This window comes from Chionomys nivalis, chromosome 12 (genome assembly GCF_950005125.1).
Source record: "Chionomys nivalis chromosome 12, mChiNiv1.1, whole genome shotgun sequence".
Classification (NCBI taxonomy): domain Eukaryota; kingdom Metazoa; phylum Chordata; class Mammalia; order Rodentia; family Cricetidae; genus Chionomys; species Chionomys nivalis.
The window spans coordinates 58,806,454-58,827,456 of record NC_080097.1 but is presented as its reverse complement, the minus strand read 5'-3'; the positions used below and the strand labels follow the sequence as shown (position 1 = coordinate 58,827,456).

The following is a 21,003-nucleotide window of genomic DNA, read 5'->3' as shown; positions in this document are numbered from 1 at the left end:
TGCCTGGTGCTTGATCAAGGATGGTTTGCAGAAATAGATACACATTAGACTGATTTTAAAAAAACTGTGGTAATACATCTGAATACATTTTAAAGGGTCCAGTTATTGTAGTGATCCAGGCATCACCCAGGTGCCTTTTCTCTCAGGATAATTGCAGGCAGGTTTTCTCTTCCTTTGAATATTTCTATTTCAGGACCACAGATAAGACCATCTCCTCTGTCTGTCTCTTTTCTTCTGTATTTACATCAGCAAGAAATTCTGGAAATGTAGCTATTTGTAATCTGTTCAACCAAGTTTTCATTATGAAGAGATTACAGTGTGTTTTCTGTTTGATTCCACCAGGAGGATATTGACAACTCTTCCTCCAGGTACACGGTAAGTATTTTTCCCCAATTAGCCAGCAGTGTAGACGTGAAGATTCAATTACTATATAGTAACACTTTGGTTTCCGGATATTTGCTCTGTATTTGACAATAATATACACTCTGATTCTTTGTTTCATGTTCACATATTTAAAATATTTTAGGGTTATACTTAGCATTTATGTGTTCCTAGTAAAGTGACCTCATCACTGTGAGCTGCAGGAGGTTAGGAATCCTGTTTGTAACCTGGAGCCTTAGAGTAAGGGCTGTGTGAATCAGAAGTTGAATATTAATGACTTTTGAACGGAACTCAGCAGAAAAATGGGTTTCTATAAAGCAGTTTCACAGATTCTATGATATGGAGGACACTAGTAAGTGAGAGTTTATTTGTAAGTTGAAAATAATATACATTTTGCCTCCCAAACGTAGAAGAGAAACACTGATGAAAGGGGGGCTATTAAAATTAATAATCATCTCAAATAAGATTCAGAAAGTTTAAAATATAGTGAGTTCAGTTTAGTCTCAATCACAGGGAAAGGCCAAATTTCTCAATTCATGATTTTCTCAATCTACCTAGTAAGGAATAAAGTAGTTTTGATATTGTGCACCCCAAATCAAGAGTTCATTTCCTAATCAAACTAGGAAAATTGATCCTCTGTCTTTTCATTGCAGATCATACAGAAACAAATTTTGTATTACAAGAAGATCACTGCAATGAAGAAACTGGACCAAGCAGGTCTTAGCAAATCAGTGCTAGACCTAAGTACTCTGGGAGAGGCACTTCCTGAATTCTCTAGAAAGAAGTCATTCTTCATGGTAATTCCTATTAATTTAAAAAGTAACATATTTGTCTGTGAGGAGAATGTTGACTTTGTGTTTCTATGTCTGTATAGTTGCAAATCATGTCAGAGAAGACAAAGCCTTGAACATACTTTTCACCCCCATCATACTCTCCTTCCTATGAATACTCATGCTAGCCTGTCCCCTTCTAAGACAGTAGTTCTCAATGTTCCTTATGCTGTGAACATTTAACACAATTTCTCATGTGATGATCCTACCCATAAAATGATTTTTGCTGCTCCTTCATAACTGTAATTTTGCTAATGTGATGAATCATAATGTCGATATCTATGTTTCCAGAAGGCCTTAGATGATCTCTGTAAAAAGGTCCTATGATCCCCAAATGGGTTCACAGGTTGGGAATCCCTGTTCTAAGGTGTAAGTGATAGCAAATTAGACTATGGAAACAAAAATCAGAAAGTGAGTAACTTTTATCACAGTTGTGGAGGACTCATAAAACACAGAGAATAAAAAATAAAGACTCCTTGAGTCATAACTGTCAACATGAGTGCACATAACATACATACAATGTTTTAAACTGATTTATTTTATGTGTATAAATATTTTGCATGCATTCTCTCCATTCACTTTGTGTGTGTGCTGCCCACAGACACCCAAGACAGCATTTGATCTCCTGGAATTGGTGTTCCAGATGGTTGTCAGCATATGTGTGGGCTGGAATCTAGTCCAGGTCTCTGCAAGAGGAACAAGTGTCATAAACTACTGAGCCATCTTTCCAGTCCCCAGAATGAATCCATTTGATACACAAATAGAATATATCATCAGTGGAAATGAGTAGTCAGTCTCAGGATGTTTACTACCCTCCTAGCCCTAGGCCACTTTGACACATTGAAATCCAGAGAACACAGAGGCAGCACAAAGAGCAGTAGGAGGCTGGGCATGTTGGTGCACACCTTTAATCCCTGTAATCACTAAGCAGAGGCTGGCTGTTCTCTGTCCGTTCAAGGACACCCTGGTCTCTATTTATTTGAAGGATGAGGGGAGGCAAGGAACATGTGCACCAAGCAGAAGTGTGGAGGTCAAAGGATAATGTATATAGGAGTAAGTTTTCTCATTTCAGGCTCAGGTATCAAATTCAAGTTGTCAGTCATACTGGCAAGTGCCTTCATCCATTTAGCCATCACACTGGCTCTCTGATTTACACTTGGACTGAAATGTTGTAGCACTCACACACACCACCACCACCACCAGCACCACCAGCACTACCACCACCACCAAACAAGAGAAAAAGAGTGACAGAGAGAGAAAGGATATCATATGTTTGAATACTTTGTTACAATTTAGGAGATTGGTTAACCTTTGGGATGGCATATGGTCTGGTTAGCAGAAGGTTGTCTGTGGTGGGTCTTAGTGTTTATCACTACTTCTGGAATCAGTTCTGAGTTGTCTCCTTCCCTGTCTACCAGCATGTGAGAAGCAATAGACCCTTGCCACAGACAAAGCTTCCCTGTTTGCTTTCCCTACTTCAACTGCTGCAGGGAAAGTCAGTCAGTTAGAGCAGGGAAGGCAAACAGTAGTTCCCTGTAGCCATGAGCCTTTTTCCCTTGCATAAATAATCTCTGTCAGATATTTTGTCACAGCAACTATAAAAGTAATTGCCTTCTTTGTTTTTATTTATTTATTTTACTTTTTCTTTTATTCTTTAAGACAATCTTTTTTTTTTATTTTACATACCAATCCCAATTCCCTCTCCCTCCCTTCTGCCTGCTCCTCCAACTCTCCACCACCCCACTCCACACTACCCCACTCCTCATTCATTCCTCATAGAAGATGAGGTCTCCCACGGGGAGTCAACAAAGTCTGTCATATCCTTTGAGGGAGGACTAAGGCCATCCTCCCTGTATCTAGGCTGAGCAAAGTATCCCTCCATGGGTAATGGGTTCCAAAAAGCCAGTTCACACACTAGGGGTAAATAAATCCTGACCCACTGCCAGTGGACCCACAAAACTGACCAAACCATATGACTGTCACCCACATTCAGAGGGCCTAGTTTGGTCCTGTGCCAGTTCCCTAGTTGTCAGTCAAGAGCCAGTGAGCTCCCACAAGTTTGGGTCAGCTGTTTCTGCAGGTTTTTTTTTTTCTATAATCGACCTCAGATTTTATCACAAAGCAAATCTCAACAGATTAAAAATAGTGGAAACAACCCCGTGTCTTATTGGATCACCTATGGGTTAAAGTTAGAATTCAACAACACTAATTGCAAAAATTCCACATACTCATGGAAACTGAACAGTTCTCAACAGAATTATCCCTGGATCAAGGAAAAATAAAGGAAGCCTTCCTAGAATTTAATAAAAATGAATGCATGACATACCCAATTCTTTGGGATGCTTTGAAAGCAGTACTAACAGGAAAATTCATAGCCCTAAGTGCCTATATAAAGAACCTGGAGAAATCTCACACTAGCATCTTAACAGCACACCTGAAAGCTCTAGAACAACGACAACAAAAAAGAGTTTCACTCAGGAGGAGTAGATACCAGAAAATTATCAATTTGAGGACTAAAATCAATAAAATAGAAACAAAGTAAATGAAACAAAGAGTCAATGGGACAAAGAGATGGGGTTTTGAGAAAATCAGCAAGATAGACAAACCCTTATTCAAACTAATCAAAAGAAAGAGAGACCAAAATCAGAAATAAAAGGGGACATAGCATCAGACACTGAGGAAATCCAGAGAATTATCAGGTCATATTTCAAAAATCTGTATTGGAGAAAAGTGGAAAATATAAAGGAAATGGACAATTTTCTTTTGTGTTTTAAACCTTCAGAAGGTATAAAGCAAGCAGGAGAGCTCGCTCTGTTTGTACCCCCTACTTAACCAAGTGCCAGTTTCCATTACAAATGGCTAACAACTAGCTAGTTACCTTGAACCATCTAAATTCAGCATTAGGAGAGACAAGGGCAGACTTGACATAATTATGACACTTAATAAAACCATTAGTAACTGTAATTTTAATATATTCAGAACCAAACTCCGAAGTTCTTTCTTTTAAGCCTAATCCAACTTGGTTTCTAAATTAATATTAGCTATTATGTATGGGGTCAAAGTGAGTAATTGGTCAAGGGAGGTCTTAGCAGGGAGACAGATCTCAAGTGATTTTAATAAACAGACATTCAATTGCCAGACATCTTCCAAGATTTCAGTGAAAAATCATTAGCATATAAATTGACATGATTAATACAAATGTAAATTTTAGACTAATGTTGAAATTTTAGGCTGATACAGAAAGTAAATGGTAATGTGATGAGTGTGGCGACCATGGAGTGTTCCCCTTGGTGTGAAGGGACCAACATCTTGGATATGCAAAGGATTAGAATACAAACCACAATATACAAAGCACAATATCACTAATAGAAATGAGATCTTAGCATATTCTTGAGGCAAATAAAGCGAAAGGGCAGTTGTTTCTATCCTTCAAAGATGTGATTGAAATAAAAAGAGACATCACTTTTATGATGTTAGATTTGCATAAAATCATATTAACACATGAGTTTCCAGAACCCATTACCTGGTGATTGCAGTGTAATGAGTATAAAATCACCACCTGATCTAGATAATGTCAGTTCCCCATACTAGCAGAATACTAAGCAGAAGTCTTCATGAAGAGCTACAGTCAGACATGCTGATAAATGACACAGGCTTCAAAGGCACAAAGATGATGCTTAGCTTAGGAGAAAGAAAAAGCTCACATCACAATGAGATGGAGAAAACATCTTCATTCTGAACTGATAAAAACCAATCTCTACCTCTATCTCTGTTTTTCTCTCCTCTCTCTCTCGCACACACTTCTTTTCATTAAAAGGCTACAACACAGAGAGAGAGAGACACACACACATATGCCAGCAGTTCAGAGCCCTTACATTGCAATCCTGTTGATAGGAGTTCCATCCCAGAGAACCAAACAAACAACAAGTGTCTCACATATGTAATCTCAACACCCCTAAATCCAGATTGGAGGCTGAGAGAGTAGAACAGCTCTGAAACCTACAAACCAGCCAGACTGGAACACACAGAGGCACAGAAACATTGAGAGACCCTGTCTCACGCAGTGAAACAGAGAGCTGCCTCCTGAAGGTTATCCTCTGCGCTTCACACACACACACACATGCATGCATGCACGTATACTCACACGCACTAGCATAGCACAAACAGGCATATTAATTCAAGCACACAAGCAAACACACACTCCAATAGTAATTTTTAGGATGATACAAAATTGATTATTCAGATAATAAATGGTGTCTATATATTCATTGTCACTCCTGTTGTGTAACTAACATATAAGGAAAATATCTTCAGGGTCTTCTCAGTCATCTTTAGTGTTTCTATTCTCCATGTGATATGTGTCCTGGAAAACTATACTTGTACCATGTGGCCCTTTCATTCCCTTTTTATAACTGGCTTAAGCATATTTAGTTAATGATGAAGCAATGAGTGAAATATATGGCGTGTGAAAATGTGTCTGAGGCTCACAAACCTCGAACTTTGATGTGTTCACGCTCATCATTCTCAAGGAAACCAATGAACTGAACATTTTCACATGATGCCCTTGAGCAGTTTGGACACACATGTAGTATGTGTACTTCCTCATCTGTTTTCCTTTACAAACAATGCTTCTCAAGCTATTTTGTTTACTATCTCCACGTTACGTTACATTGTTTGATCATGTTGGGTAAGCTTTGGAACGTTTGAGTTTTTCACATAAGTAGCACAAAGTCTCCTCAAACCTGGTACAGAAAGGTAAACATAGACTGCTAAGTTAGGAGTCTCCCTGAGATGTCATGAATGATTAAGGCCTAACATCATTATTTGTAATTGGAATAAAAGTTGGGGAAGCTCCTCTTCTGACAAACAGCATCAAATGCATTTTCAAAACTGGCACTTCCTAGATGTATCTGATTAAATCAGGTGGTGCTCTATGTATCCTATCTAAGCAAACATTATGGAATTGTCTCAACTCTTTTGGCATAATCCACTGCAAAATACCCCTTCAGCCTTTCAAATGCATCCTTCAGGTTCTGTCCATGTCATTGGAAGATGGTTATATTATTTTCTATTGCTGTAATAAAACACCCTGCCCATGGGGGATGGAGAGATGGTTCAGTGGTTAAGAGCACTGCTTGCTCTTCCAAAGGTCCTGAGTTCAATTCCCAGCAACCACATGGTGGCTCACTACCATCTATGAAGGGATTTGGTGCCCTCTTTTGGACTGCAGGGCTAGATGCATGATACTAACAATACCGTATACATAATAAATAAATAAATCTTTAAAAGAATTAAAAAAAAAACACCATGCCGAAAGCAACATCTAGAAGAAAGTGTTTATTCAGAGTGTGACACATGGTTCCAATGGGATACATACAATTTCATCACCACCATGATTCAGGCTGGCAGGCATGGTGCTGTAGCAGCAGCTGAGAGTTACGTTTAACTCTATACAAGAAACCAAGAGCTCACTAGAAATGGCACCAATCCTTTGAAACCCAAGACCACACAACTCCTCCAACAAGGCCACACCTCCTAACCTTCCCCCCAAATAGTTCCACTGCCCGGAAACCGACATTCAAATATTTGAACCCATGAGTCCGTTCTCATTCAAGCCACCACAGAGATGCTGGAACAGGCTATTACATTCATCAGCCATATATAAAAACAGTCATAGCTAAGGAGTAAGAATTTGGATGGCATCTCCCAGAACCCTCACTTCAGCTCCATAGTTCCCATCTGCTGTGGATGGTGGCACACTTTATTCATGCATTTCAAAAGTCACCCTCACTATTCCGTTATCCCAGGAACCTAATGGGCAATTGTGAAAGCCATGGGGAAAGCAGGAGTGTGGTGCAGAAGAGAGAGGTTCTTTTTGTTTCCAAAGCCCCTGATTGTCACATTCTCTTATGGAATGTAAAGTCCTTGTCATAAAGACAGGAGAGGACACATTGTGTCTTTTTTTCCATCTTCCCGTTATAGAGAGGTAGCAAAGAACCGTAGAAAAGAAGGCATAAAGCTGAGAAGGTCCCCTTTTAAGATTCTCAAACTCTGGGCCTTTGACTAAACCAGAAAGGAAGCAAAAGTTTCAGGATATCAGCGGTTATAGTGATAAAATTAGCCTGAGAAAACAAACATTTGGGGACTCTAAATCAAGACCCTGACATGAACAGATAAGTTCTAAAATGAACAAAAATAAGTGAAATTTTCAATGAAATCTAACATCTCAAAATTTCCTTAAAGGTTGAAACAAAGAAGGGAGAAGGTTTCCTTCCTCCACCTAATGTGCATGACATCGTGCCCCAGCCTCCTGCCCATGCCGATGCGACATCAACTTCTCATGTTAGTGAAAAAGGTGACAATCGTCAGTCACCTGAGGAAACTACTGTTAAGAACACCAGCGTTAGTGAAAGAGGTGACAGTCGTCAGTCACCTGAGGAAACAGCTGTTAACATCACCAGCGTTAGTGAAAGAGGTGACAGTCGTCAGTCACCTGAGGAAACAGCTGTTAACAACACCAGCGTTAGTGAAAGAGGTGACAATCGTCAGTCACCTGAAGAAACTACTGTTAACAACATCAGCGTGGATCACACACGTTCTCTAGGTACTTATACTGGGCATGCAAGGGGGAGAACACATGCTGTCCCTTAGCTTGCTCCTGGTAGACACACTGGTGACACCATGGACCCTGTGCAACATTCTGACCCCGTTCTTGACACCTGCTTAGAAGAGAACACAGTGTCTTAGCTTCGCTACTGACCAGAAATCTGCTCTTGTTTGTATCCCAGGTGACGCGTTGCACCCTCAGAATGCTAATATGCGGGTTCTTGCTTCAAGTCCCGCTCACCGCACCAGCTATGCAGCGAATACCCCCACCAAGGTTTTTTCAATTTGGGCAGCAACCGCATCATTGCTTCTCCTAACATCGTCATTATGGTTGCTGAAGTTGGTGGCTTTGATGATGCCGTGGGTATGGAACCTAATTTAGAAATCCTGCACAGTTAAAGTTACAAGGAGCTTAACAAGGTAAGTTAGACCATAACAATGGCTTAAAATTGATAAATATTTCTGTGCGAGAAATCCAATTCTCTTTGGCTCTAATATGCGTGATGATAAATAAATATCATACTTTGTATAGGACTCTTTAGATATTACCTATAACTATAAAAAATGATTATCTTTTCTAGTCATACTGAAAATGCATCACATAAAATTAACAAAATCTGTTTAGTCCAACCAAACTAATCAAGTAAAGTTGGTAAGCACACAGTTGCCTCCCATGCTGGAATGAGGAAATGATTTTCACTCTTAATGTGAAACTTGTATTTTCTGAATGGCTAAGCAGGGAAATGTAACTGTTAGATATTGGTTTTTATTTTTCTGTGTCCATACACTGTGACTTATGTGGACAGCATCGTTTTGGAAACAAACACCCCAAAAGAAACAACCTCTGAGAATAAAACCAATGAAACAAGACTCGACATTCTCAACATTCTCAAACACAATGATATTCATGGTGACACGACACTGCATAGGATTCTCCGGGTGATGCCTCTGTTACTGCTTATCTTGACGATGCCACCCATGATGTTCTGAAACTACTGATAATTCTTGCTTTTCTTTTTAGTTTCTGCTGAAGAAGCTATGAGGATCTCCTGTCATCAAGTAACAAACTGTCAGAAACATTTTTTGAGGTTTTCTTTCATTTTATTGTTTGAAGAATATTTTCAGTTTACTCTTTGACATTTTAATGTATGTAATTTAGTTTCTGCTGAAGAACCTATGAGGATCTCCTGTCATCAAGTAACAAACTGTCAGAAACATTTTTTGAGGTTTTCTTTCATTTTATTGTTTGAAGAATATTTTCAGTTTACTCTTTGACATTTTAATGTATGTAATTTAGTTTCTGCTGAAGAACCTATGAGGATCTCCTGTCATCAAGTAACAAACTGTCAGAAACATTTTTTGAGGTTTTCTTTCATTTTATTGTTTGAAGAATATTTTCAGTTTACTCTTTGACATTTTAATGTATGTAATTCAGATCATCCATGTTGCTCATATCTTCCCAATCTCTGTCCTCTGCCTCCATCCCATCCCCTAACTTGTCCTCATCCCATTTTTGTGTCATTTATCTTAAGGAGTGTGACTTCCAGTAGGATCCCCACAGCCAAGTGCATGTGGACATTATCAGTTGGACTGAGTGAGGTATTAAAATAGGGAGGGAGACATAACATCCATCTTTCACTACTTTTGCAGATAAATTACATATAGTGTTTTGTTCCTTGAATTACTGGCCAGGCATTAAATCATTATATCTTATCTTATTCTACAGACCTTATTATGCTTTCAGAACATGTAAAGCTTGCTAAACTTTCATTCACCAATTAAACATGTATTGTACATGCATCCCCAGAGAGATGGCACAACTCAAGGGGATACTCAATTCAATAGGAATTTGACTTTTCTAGTGGAACAGACTGATAAATTCAGAAAGATAAAAAAAATACTTTGCTACTTGGACTTTCTCCCTTAGTCCTTGATCAGAGGTCTCCTAGTTGTGCAGAATTCTAAGGAGATTAAGGAGCTGTAATGGAGAGCTGAAAGCAGCAAAGGGTCAAAAGTATTTCCAAGAGGTCAATAAATTTATTATTCTGCCATCTGATAAAATATTGAAATAAATTTCTGCCTAGAATGAATTTCATGAGATTTGTAGAAAATGAATAGAGTTGTTCATTTGTAACAAAAGATGACAAATATTAGATGCCGAGTTTGCCACATCTTTATGAATACAAATATAGATATGTATGGGTTCCTTGGCACCCTATTGTTCAACACTCTGGAATGAAAAATTCCACTGAGAATTGTTGAGGCTAAGAGGCCCAGCTAGGGCTAGAATATAAAAATCAACATGGCAAATGTATGTGGGGGTTTATTTATGTATATATGTACAATTAAAATACATGGTCCTTTAAATGAGCTCAATTTTATTCAGAATGCATGATTTTAAAACTGTGTTTTTGAAGAAGCATGTGGAATATACTGCAGGGGAGGAAAGAATACTATCAAAATATATCATAAAAATAAATTATAATGTATTTCTGGTAGCATATAGTAATCTAGTTCCCTCTTAGTTCACCGCCTTTTGTAGTATTCTAAAAAACCTATTAACCTGTTGTACATTATTTTGAAAGATTAAAGATATTAGAACCTTTAAAAATGATGTTATTATGATGTTATTACATTGACTTTCAAGTGATAATCTGTCAGAAATATTTTATAAAATTTAGAAATTTTCCTCATTTGGACCTTGGGAGCTCAGTCCAGTGCTCCAATGTGGGTCTCTGTCTCTATCTTCATCCATCACCACATTCATCAGTGTGGCTATAGGATAGGGCCAGTTCAGGCGGCCTCTCCTCAGCTGCTCAAGGAACAAGCTGGGGACATCTCCTTGGATACTTGGGAACCTCTCTAGAGTCCAGTCTCTTGCCAACTCTAAAATGGCTCCCTTAATTAAGATATATAATTCCCTGCTCCCATATCCTCTCTTCCTCCATCCCAACCATCCCATTCCCCCAAGTTCTCCCCATCCTTTCCTTCTCACTTCTCTCTCCCCCTCTCCCCTTACCCCCACCTCAGCCCCATCCCCAAGCTCTCAAATTTTGCCTGGCTATCTTGTCTACTTCCAATATCCAGGAGGATAACTACAGGTTTTTCTTTGGGTTCACCTCCTATTTAGCTTCTCTAGGATCACGAAGTATAGGCTCAATGTCCTTTATTTATGGCTAGAATCCACTAATGAGTGAGGACATACCATATTCATCTTTTTGGGTCTGGGTTACCTCACTCAGGATAGTGTTTTCTATTTCCATCCATTTGCATGCAAAATTCAAGATGTCATTGTTTTATACCGCTGAGGAGAGAGAACATGAGCAAGGAAGTCAGGACCGCCAGGGGTGTGCCCACCCACTGTGACAGTGGGGCTGATCTAATGGGAGCTCACTAGCCAGACTGGGACTGATGGAGCATGTGATCAAACCAGACTCTCTGAACATGGCTGACAAGGAGGGCTGACTGAGAAGCCAAGGACAATGGCACTGGGTTTTGATTCTACTGCATGTACTGGCTTCGTGGGAGCCTAGTCTGTTTGGATGCTCACCTTCCTAGACCTGGATGGAGGTGGGAGGACCTTGGACTTCCCACCGGGCGGGGAACCCTGCCTGCTGTTTGGACTGGAGAGGGATGGGGAGGGGGGAATGAGGGGAAGGGGAGGGAAATAGGAGGGGATGAGGTGAAAATTTTTAATAATAATAATAATTAATAAAATAAAATTCGTACTTACTCTCAGAAAAAAAATTAGAAATTTTAATGTTAAATATTTCTCTGAAAATTGATACAGTATATATTGAATTTTAGTAGCTTGTCACTAAAATGTACTATGAAAATACTTTAAACTGTTTCTTTGTATTGTACAAGCTGATGGCATGACCTCTTGGTGACATGTTTAAGGAGCAAGCTTCTATTATAGCTATCAGAGATAGAACAGACAGCGGCATATCAAGTCACCCAGAGCAGAAATAGATGTTGGCTGAACATAGTCAACTGCACCTGCCTATGATAGAAGCAGAAGCAGAGCAGAGAGGCAGATGGAGAGAAACAGAAGAGGAGACACAGTGTGAGAGAGGGAGAGGAGCGTAGAGACAGGAGGAGACAGAGAGAGAGGTTTAGAAAGAGAATGAGAAGCTGGGATAGGGATGCTTCTGAACTAGAGGGAGTTTAGGGTAGGGGAGCAGGGTAGAAGACCTAGCACACGAGCATGGACTCTGACATGTACAGCGGGTACTGGTGCTGCTGAAGGAGCCTGGAGGCTAGTCTGTACCTTATTATAGTAATAGCCAACACAGGTAGTCAATTTTTCCTACTGCCAGTGATAAGAGAAATGACCCCTTTGAGAAGAGGAAGTAGCTTCACAAGTTTTTAAGGAATGTTGGATTTATCTACCCTCCAGAAATCCTCCAAAAGTCAAGGTTGGGCCCATTTCTGGGTATCTGGGCCTGCAATTGCAGTTTTGGAAACTGGAGTTCAATGAATTTTAGTGGATTTTCCAAGGCACAAACCAGTCATGTTGAGGTTTCCATTCTCACACTGCTCTCACATGAGTAAAAACACCACCCGAACTACTCTATTGGCCTTCACATCCATAGAGGTAAACTGTGGCTGCTTACCTGCATTCCCTCTTTACTTTTTATGACATTCCATCACCAGCACATATGAAGTGAGCAAAGTCACTCACTGAGGGTGGGGCCTTATGAGTCCCTTCCTGTGTATGATTATCATTGTGTCCTGGACACCATTTCACAGAAACAATCTACAACCTCTGCCTCTCTCTTCCAAAGTGGTCCCTGAGCCTTGCAGCGTGTTATGGTTCAGATGTCCTGCTGAGGTCTGAGAGCTGCACAGTTATGTATTCTCTAGACTTTGGCCAGGTGTGAGTCTGTGCAGTCAGCAGAGCCCACTTCCTAAAGAAGCCTCTCTCATTAGGGATCACAGTTGCTCGAATGTATAGGTGTCAGAGAGAGTACATAGAAGGCAGCTTGATGCCATGTAATTTTAACAAAACAACAACAGAGGGCCTGTTGTGTGGATTCACCACATCAGTGATTAGCTCAGAGTCACCAATACTGCATCAGCATGGCAGTAACAAAATAAAAGCACTTCCACTGGGAGTCATTTCCAGGTTTGAATTTTCTCCATGTTCCCTGTCTTACCTCCTCTGTCTGTTGCATGAATCCAAATCTGTGCCTTTCTGAGGAAGTGTGCCTGTCCCTTTGTCTGTTTTTTTTTGTGTGTGTGTGTCTGAGTCTGTGTCTGTCCCTATGTCTGTCTGTCCCTACACGTGTCCCTATGTGTGAATTTGTGTGTCTGCCCCTTTTCTTGCTCTCTCTTTTATTGAATTCCCCATAAGAATCACATGGGGAAGGAGTTGGGTACTTTACAGAAATCATTCATAGAATCTTACAAGGGATTAAGGTAATGAGCGCAACTGAACCCAATTCACCCAGACAGGAAAAAAAAATTACAAATACCATGATTGCCCAGTAATGCTGCTGTGCTCAACAGTTTTGGTGGATACTCATTTAGAAGTGTTTTCAACCTCTATGTTTGCTCTTTTATACAAATGATATACATGAATTGTTCTGGATCAGGGGCACAGAAGAAGACATAATTTAACATTACAATTAAATATTACTTTAGTTTGTTAAAGGCGGCTATTATGAAGACCAAGGAAAGTGGTGGTAACTGTTTTTCTCTTAAAAGTTGGCTAAACAATCATTTGAGTACACAATAGGAGAGCAGCCTTATGTCTTAAGTGACCTCAAAATATGTTCTGAACTCTGGCTGTGATGTCAAGCAAATGTTCCAGTCTCTAAAGTAAGACATATTTCCATATTACATCACCATGGCCTCAGTCATTGAGCTCTTAACCAAGTTTACAGAACCAGCCAAGAGTTCCCTACTGTGTGGTAGACCTAAAATCAAATCACAAATTTCATTGTTCCTATAAGAGTGAACACACAGAGAATATCTTGCCAGGAAAGTTGTCACACACAGGGTCTACAGATGGGTAGAATCATTGCCAACTTCCCTCTTCCAGTAGCTTGCATAGAAGTTCTAGTACTGTGAAAGCTAGCCAGCATGGATACAACACGACTTCTAAATGTCCTATATCCCAAGGGCGTAGAGTGTTCAGAAGAGTCCTACATCTAATTCTCATGTGGAAATGAGGACATTGGCAAGAGCTTGTAATGTTTGACAGGAGCCCCCCTTACTTCACAGCTCAGAGGGAACTATCCCATAGTATTGGGGTCTTTGTTTAGTAAACTTAATCTTCTGGGAGGAACGTTATCCGTGCATGCAGGGCTCCTTCATTCAGTTGTTTTACTTAGGCTTCCAAGGATGCAGCTTCATTCATTTGGCTTGGTGGCAAACCATGGTCCATGTGTGGAGGTCAGAGGATCATTTTCTGGGTCATTTTCTTACCTTTTACTATGTGACTTCCCAACATCAAACTTAACATTATATGGTTGCCGTCAAGCACCTTAACATGCTAAACTTAAACAACTTAAAATGTAATATTTGTCCAAAAGGATTTTTTCCTCCATGCATACTTTTGGTTAACCATTTCCCCAACACCACACTTCTTCCATCCCTGGTTAAACCTTTCCACTTGCAAGGATTCCCTTACCCCCGTCCACAGTGCATTTCTTCTGCCCTCCCACTTCCCTCAAGGCCTGTTCTCCTCTAAGGATCCATTTCATGCTTTCTGGCTTTAACAGGTATTCTGAATTAAATTCATTAATCTGAGAATTCAAAGCTTGAAACCACATGTAAAACAGAAGGGACACAGAAACATTCAGTCCATACAAAGAACCAGGGACATCATTGGCAGTGTGGCAGCTCCCTAATTACCAAGGCATCTGGGGAAAGCTTAAATTCAAGGGCATTTGAGCCACACCCTCATCTCATTTGACCTAGGACAATGCTACCCACAAAGGATCCAGGACCACAGCATGGCATGAAGCAAGACAAGGACCCATTTTAATGACCAAACAACATGGCTATGTCTTAATACAAAGAATGTATAGGGTGCTTCAGACCTTATCCTGACATCAGATGATTTTTTTTTCAAATCAGATACTATATTACTTGAAAAATTTTTTGGATAACTAAGCTGTGAAGAACAAAGAAACTTTGGAGCATCAGAGGAAAACAACATGAGAGAAGGTGTTAAAATGGGCTAGAAGAATAATAACATCATGCATGAGAGAATCAGGAGGGAAACATCAAGAGTAAAGATAGAGTTAGAATGAGAGATGGAGAAAGCAGGGAGGGTAACAAAGGGGCATCATGAAAGCACCATGAGCGAGTAAAGAAGGAATCCATCAGAATAGGTCTGAGTGTACATTTCCTAAGCCCTCAGATAAAAAAGTTTCAGTTTGTGCTACACTGTGGACTTTCCCTTCAGTGCTGTCAGCAGCCTGGAAGCTGGTTCTTTCAGACTGTTACAGGCATCTTGCAGTGCACGCGCCACGCTTGCTGTATACAAGTGTCAGTCTCACACAGGATATGCACCATGAGCGCTGCTGCAGTTGTGTCAGCCTCCTGCAGTGCATGCAAGGGAAGTGCTGGGCTACTGGTTTGCACTTGGGGCAGTGCATTCACAGTGAGTGGTGGGATATAGACATGAACTTCTGACAGTACCTGCCCCATGAGTGATAGGTTAGCTGTGTGAGTCTCCATCCACACATAAACCATTAGTTCTTCAGTCTCACTCAGTAATTCACGTTATTGCTGGAGTTTAGGCATGATCCTCCCCCAGCACATGCACCATGAGTACTGTGAGATTCATCTAAGTCTCCCACAGTACATTCACATTCAGTGCCGGTTTCCACCCATAAGCCCACAATAATTCATGAACAATGAATTCTTAGTTTTAAGTAAGAGCTTCCAGCAGGACATGAACCATGAGTGCTAGATACAACCATGATCCCAGCACATTAAAGGGAAGCTCATGCTTAAAATCCAGCACTCATTGTAAATGTTATGTGTGAGACTCAAACCAGCAACTGAGCACAAGTCGTGTGTACCGCAAGAGTCTCATGCCTATATCCAAGCCTTCATGGTACAAGCACTATTGTGGGCTCATGGTTGTATCCCAACACTCAATGTGCATGTACTGTGGAGGGCTGACACGTTTCCAACCATGCATGGTGGTGTACTCTGACAGGGTCATACTTATATCCCAGCATGTACTGGAGTGCTCTTATGGCTAACACTCAGCATTAATCGTGCATTTACAATGGGAACTGGACAGCTGTATTGCAGCACTCGTGATCTACTGTATGAGGCTCAAATCATTAATCCATCATTCTTACTGAACATAGTGTAGTGGACTTGTGTCCTCAACCATGTTCTCGTTGTGAATGTACTGTGCCATAATGAACTCCAGACTCAAGCTGTATGCACTGTGGGTGGATCATGCCAATAACCTGCGTCCATTGTGTATATACAATGGTAGGCTTACAGCTATAACCCAGAACTGATAGTGTATGTATTTTTGGATGGGATTCCCTATTACCCAACATTCATGGTATATGTTCTGCTGCGGGCACTAGGCTGTAACCCAGCTCTCATGGTACATACTGTGGGAGATATGTATCTCACCTCTCATGGTGCATGGACTGTGGTGGGCTCATGGCTGTCACACATATTTGATTATGCATATAATGTGGAAGGCTGACAACTGTATCTCAGAAGCACTTGTGTGGGAAGTACAAGCTGATGTAACCCAGGACTCATTGTTATTGCACTATGGATGCTGACACCTATATCCCAGAACTCCTTTGGAGGGTTCTGGGTGACCACCAATAAGTAACCCAGCGCTCAGAGTGCATACACTGTGGGAAGCTGTTGAGTGTTTTCTAGCAATCACATTGCAGATACTCTGGGAGGCTGGAATGTGTATCCCACCTCTCATGGTGCATGTACTGCAATGGGCTCATGCCTATAGCACTAGTGGTGCAGGAACTCTAGACAAATTTCCAAACTACATATGTATATGACTCTATTAGATACAAAATATATCAATATCAAATCAAGTGATTCAGAATTTGACATCCTAGCCATCTGTTTTGTCGCAATGAATGCATTAACTTTGCTCAGGCTTATTAGAGCTGTTGAACAATCTCTCTTCCAGAAAATGCCTAATAGGTTCCCAATGTCATTGCAAATACAAAAGCAAAATCCACTAGAAAATTAGAAGCATACAAATTACAATGGGAGATTGATACTATTATAATCACATAAGGTATTACATTATGCAAAATGGAAGAATAGAGAGTGAATGGCAATACATGCGTAGATAGACACAAAAGAAAGGGTGACAGAACAACCACACTGCATAAAGCATTTATATTTATGTAAAGAAACCTAAAAGAATAAATTGTACTGCATGATCACTTCATAGAACAGAGGAATGTGTGATTATTTAAGAAAATTGTTTCATTAAAATACAGTAAAAGGACTCCCATCTGCTCTGACACCATCTCCACATAGCTGGTCTGACTCCAGAAATGTGGCTCAAGCATTGTCTCTGCGTGCAAAGTTCCTCTGACCCCTCACTCACCCCTGCACATTTTCCACACCCCCAGACCTATCCCCAGTCAGGCAAGAAGCTCATGGACCAGCTGTCCATGGCTTTCTCTGACTACATAACTTCTGCAGTGGAGCAGCTAAAGCCTCACTTCAGACCAAGAGCAGGAGAAAGAAATTCTTTGAAGACCTCATCACTTGTCATAGAGGGAGAACCATTAATCAGGGATTTTGTAGATCTGAGCAGGAAAGGGGTCTGCAAGACCCTTTAGTAGTTTAGAGCTCTTCCTTTCTTCCACATCCAGTGGGGAGATCACTATGGCTACAAGTTCTTCAGTCAAGTGGGATATTTTACCACCCTGTGTCAGTTTCCTTCCCTGAATGATCCATTTCCAGGTTAAAAGCTTTAGTTCTAGCTTTTCCAGTTATTCTGACCTGAGGTAACAGTATTGTGTAGCACTATATACTTCTTGTTTTGTCTAGTAGCAGCAGGTTGAGATCACACACACACACACATCCTCACACACACGCACACAATCAGAAAGACACAAACTGATTTTCTTTTTATATTTTGTATGAATTTAAATTTCTAATTTCAAGGTATTGTGATCATATTTTCCCTCCCTAAACTAATAGCCCAAGGACCTATTGAAAAATGAAATAATGATGGTATGAAAAATGCATTAATAAAATGTGTAAACAATACATTTTCATATTTCAGTTTATAACACATTTATGATACTGCATGTTTAACAAAAAAACATTAATAAAATTATTCCTAATATTTTGACAAACTCATAGATCAGTGTCTTGTTTTGATATTATCTGAGAAGCTTCCTTCTGCAGCATGTAAGAGCAAGTACACTGACCCACAGCCAGACATTGTACAGAGAGTAAGAGACTTTGAACCACTTTTCCATCAGGGGGATGTACCCATGAAATTCATGTCCTTGGGGGTCAGGGAACTCTATAAAATAGAAGGTGGCAAATAGTGTTGGAGCCTGACAGTATGGAGCACACCAAGAGAAGAAGGCCCTCAGAATCAACAGGAGCAAAGCTCTTTTTTTTTTATTGAAAAAAAATTTTTCCCACTTCCTCCTCGCCTCCCATTTCCCTCCCCCTCCTCCCGCCCCTCTCCCCCTCCCCCCACTCCTCTTCTCCTCCCTCTCCAGTCCCAAGAGCAGTCAGGGTTCCCTATTCTGTGGAAAGTCCAAGGTCTACCCCCCTCCATCCAGGCCTAGAAAGGTGACCATCCAAACTGTCTAGGCTCCCACAAAGCCGGAACATGAAGTAGGATCAAAACCCTGTGCCATTCTCCTTGGCCTCTTGTCAGCTCTCATTGTCCGCCATGTTCAGAGAGTCCGGTTTTATCCCATGCTTTTTCAGTCACAGTCCAGCTGGCCTTGGTGAGCTCCCAATAGATCGGCCCCACTGTCTCAGTGGGTGGGTGCACCCCTCATGATCCAGACTTCCTTGTTCATGTTCTCCCTCCTTCTGCTCCTCATTAGGACCTTGGGAGCTCAGTCCGGTGCTCCAGTGTGGGTCTCTGTCTCTATCTTCATCCATCGCTAGATGAAGGTTCTATGGTGATATGCAAGATATTCATTAGTATGGTTATAGGATAGGTTCATTTCATGTTCCCTATCCTCAGGTGCCCCAAGGAATTAACCGGGGACATTGCCCTGGGCACCTGGTAGCCATTCCAAGTTCAAGGAGCAAAGCTCTTATGAACTCACAGACTAAGGCAGCATGGATATGGTCTGCAGGGTTTGCCTGCACCAGGTCTTCTGTATACCTTATGGATCCAGTTTAATAATTTTATGGGATTGCTGAGTGTGTGATTGAGTGAATCTCTGATTCCTACGCCCTCTCTTGGACTCTTTTCCTACGGTTGGTTTGTCTTGCTCAACTCTGATGCAATAGTTTTTGTTATTTTACATTTTATTATGTTATACTTCTTAGAAAAATGAATGGATTATTAATGAATGAACACTTCAGACACTATGATACAAGTTAACAAAAGAATTGCCAGTTATGCTAGCTCAGACAAGGATAATCACTTTTCTTTTATAGTGTGACACTGGATACCCATCCAGGACAGGCCTCACTTTCCAGAATAACTGACCAACACATAATGGACTCCACATTTTGTGTATTTATGCTTTAATTTGGTTACAGTTTGGTGGAGTTTTTGTTTGCTTATTTTATTTTCCTTTTTGGGTCTGATTTTATTTTATAGTATTGGTTTTGGAGGGTTTTGTTGTTTAAATGTTGTTTGTTTTTTGAAACTTTTTAACCTGTTTGGAAAGCAGCATGAACAAGGTTATTTTGTAAACTGGCAAGGCAAAACACTTGACACATAAAGAGAGAAATGTAGTACAGCCCCTCACTTTTGAAAGGTTAGTTTTCTGCTAATATGATTGTTATTATTTACTGCAATTCCATCAGATCAATAGATTAAAATTGAAAAATAGAGGATATTTCCTTAATTTTTCAAGCAAAAAAAAAGATATCTTTACTCCACTTACCTAAATCTTTTGTTTTAAAATGTACTCAGTCATAAGGGGCTTTTAAACATGAAGCAAAGAAAAACCAGCCTACAATTCACAATCCCAGAGAATCTAAACAACAAAGGTGTTCCTAAGACAAACAAACATGGATCTAAATGGGATGGAGAAAAAGACAAGATCCCCTAGTACATTGGGAGCATGGGGGTCACAGGAGAGTGTAGCAGGGTAGAGGAGAAGATGAGAGGGAAGAAGAGCAAAATGTATAGTGCAATAAAAACAATAAAAGAAAAAAATAACAAAAAATATAGCAACACACTATGTTGACTTCCCATGGGAAGTCTTATACACTCTGAGGAGCCAATGGATGTGAAAGAGGGAAGATGGGAAAGCAGGAGGGAAGGGAGTGGGAACTGGGTTTGGTATGCTAAATCAGAAAAGATTGTTCTAAAAAACAAAACGAAGCATTTTGAAGAAATAAGAAAATGAAAATATGATCACATGCCAGGCAGTAGTGGAGAACACATTTAATCCCAGCACTTGGGAGGCAGAGGCAGGCAGATCTCTGTGAGTTTGAGATCAGGCTAGTCTAAAGATCAAGTTCCAGCATAGCCACACCTGTTATATAGATATATCCTGTCTCAACACCCTACCCACCTCACCGCCCCCCGGCAAAAACAACCCAAAACTGAAAAATGGACACACATAAAAAATATAGCATTTTCTTTCATTCTGACTAGGTATATAGTTTATGTCTTGATTTATCAAATCCCTTTTACATGATACAAGATCAACAAGGAGCAATTCAAAACATTAATTTTGTTGGTTATCATTCTCACTAGATGAGTCAATTGTGTATAAAAATTAATAATTAAGTATAAAACAGATATGTCTTTTATATGTGTATTACATTATAACCCAAATAACCATATTTTGCAAAGTTCCTTTCCAACACAATGCTATTTTAATACTTTTTGACCTGATTGTACTCAGTAGGATTTGTATTGAGTCACACATACCTTCTCTACACCATCATTTACATTATCACCCAATGTCTTCAATTCTAAACAAAGTGGAGATTTTCTACAAAGCACACTAGATAGAACGAGAAGCGGCAATCTTTAATAGTTAGCTGC

At 40.2% G+C, this 21,003-nt stretch overlaps 1 protein-coding gene across 2 annotated transcripts in view; it reads left to right on the top strand.

Moving 5' to 3' along the window:
* Positions 1-10,787, top strand: part of LOC130884604 (uncharacterized) — a 54,360-nt gene extending 43,573 nt beyond the window's left edge. For both annotated transcript variants that reach the window (XM_057785685.1, XM_057785684.1), the window contains 5 exons: positions 343-375; positions 1,035-1,178; positions 7,455-7,815; positions 8,000-8,237; positions 8,977-10,787. In XM_057785685.1, the coding sequence (XP_057641668.1) occupies positions 343-375; positions 1,035-1,178; positions 7,455-7,815; positions 8,000-8,199 (738 nt within the window). In that variant the 3' untranslated portion in view covers positions 8,200-8,237; positions 8,977-10,787. The remainder of the gene's footprint in view (positions 1-342; positions 376-1,034; positions 1,179-7,454; positions 7,816-7,999; positions 8,238-8,976) is intronic.
* Positions 10,788-21,003: the final 10,216 nt, after the last annotated feature.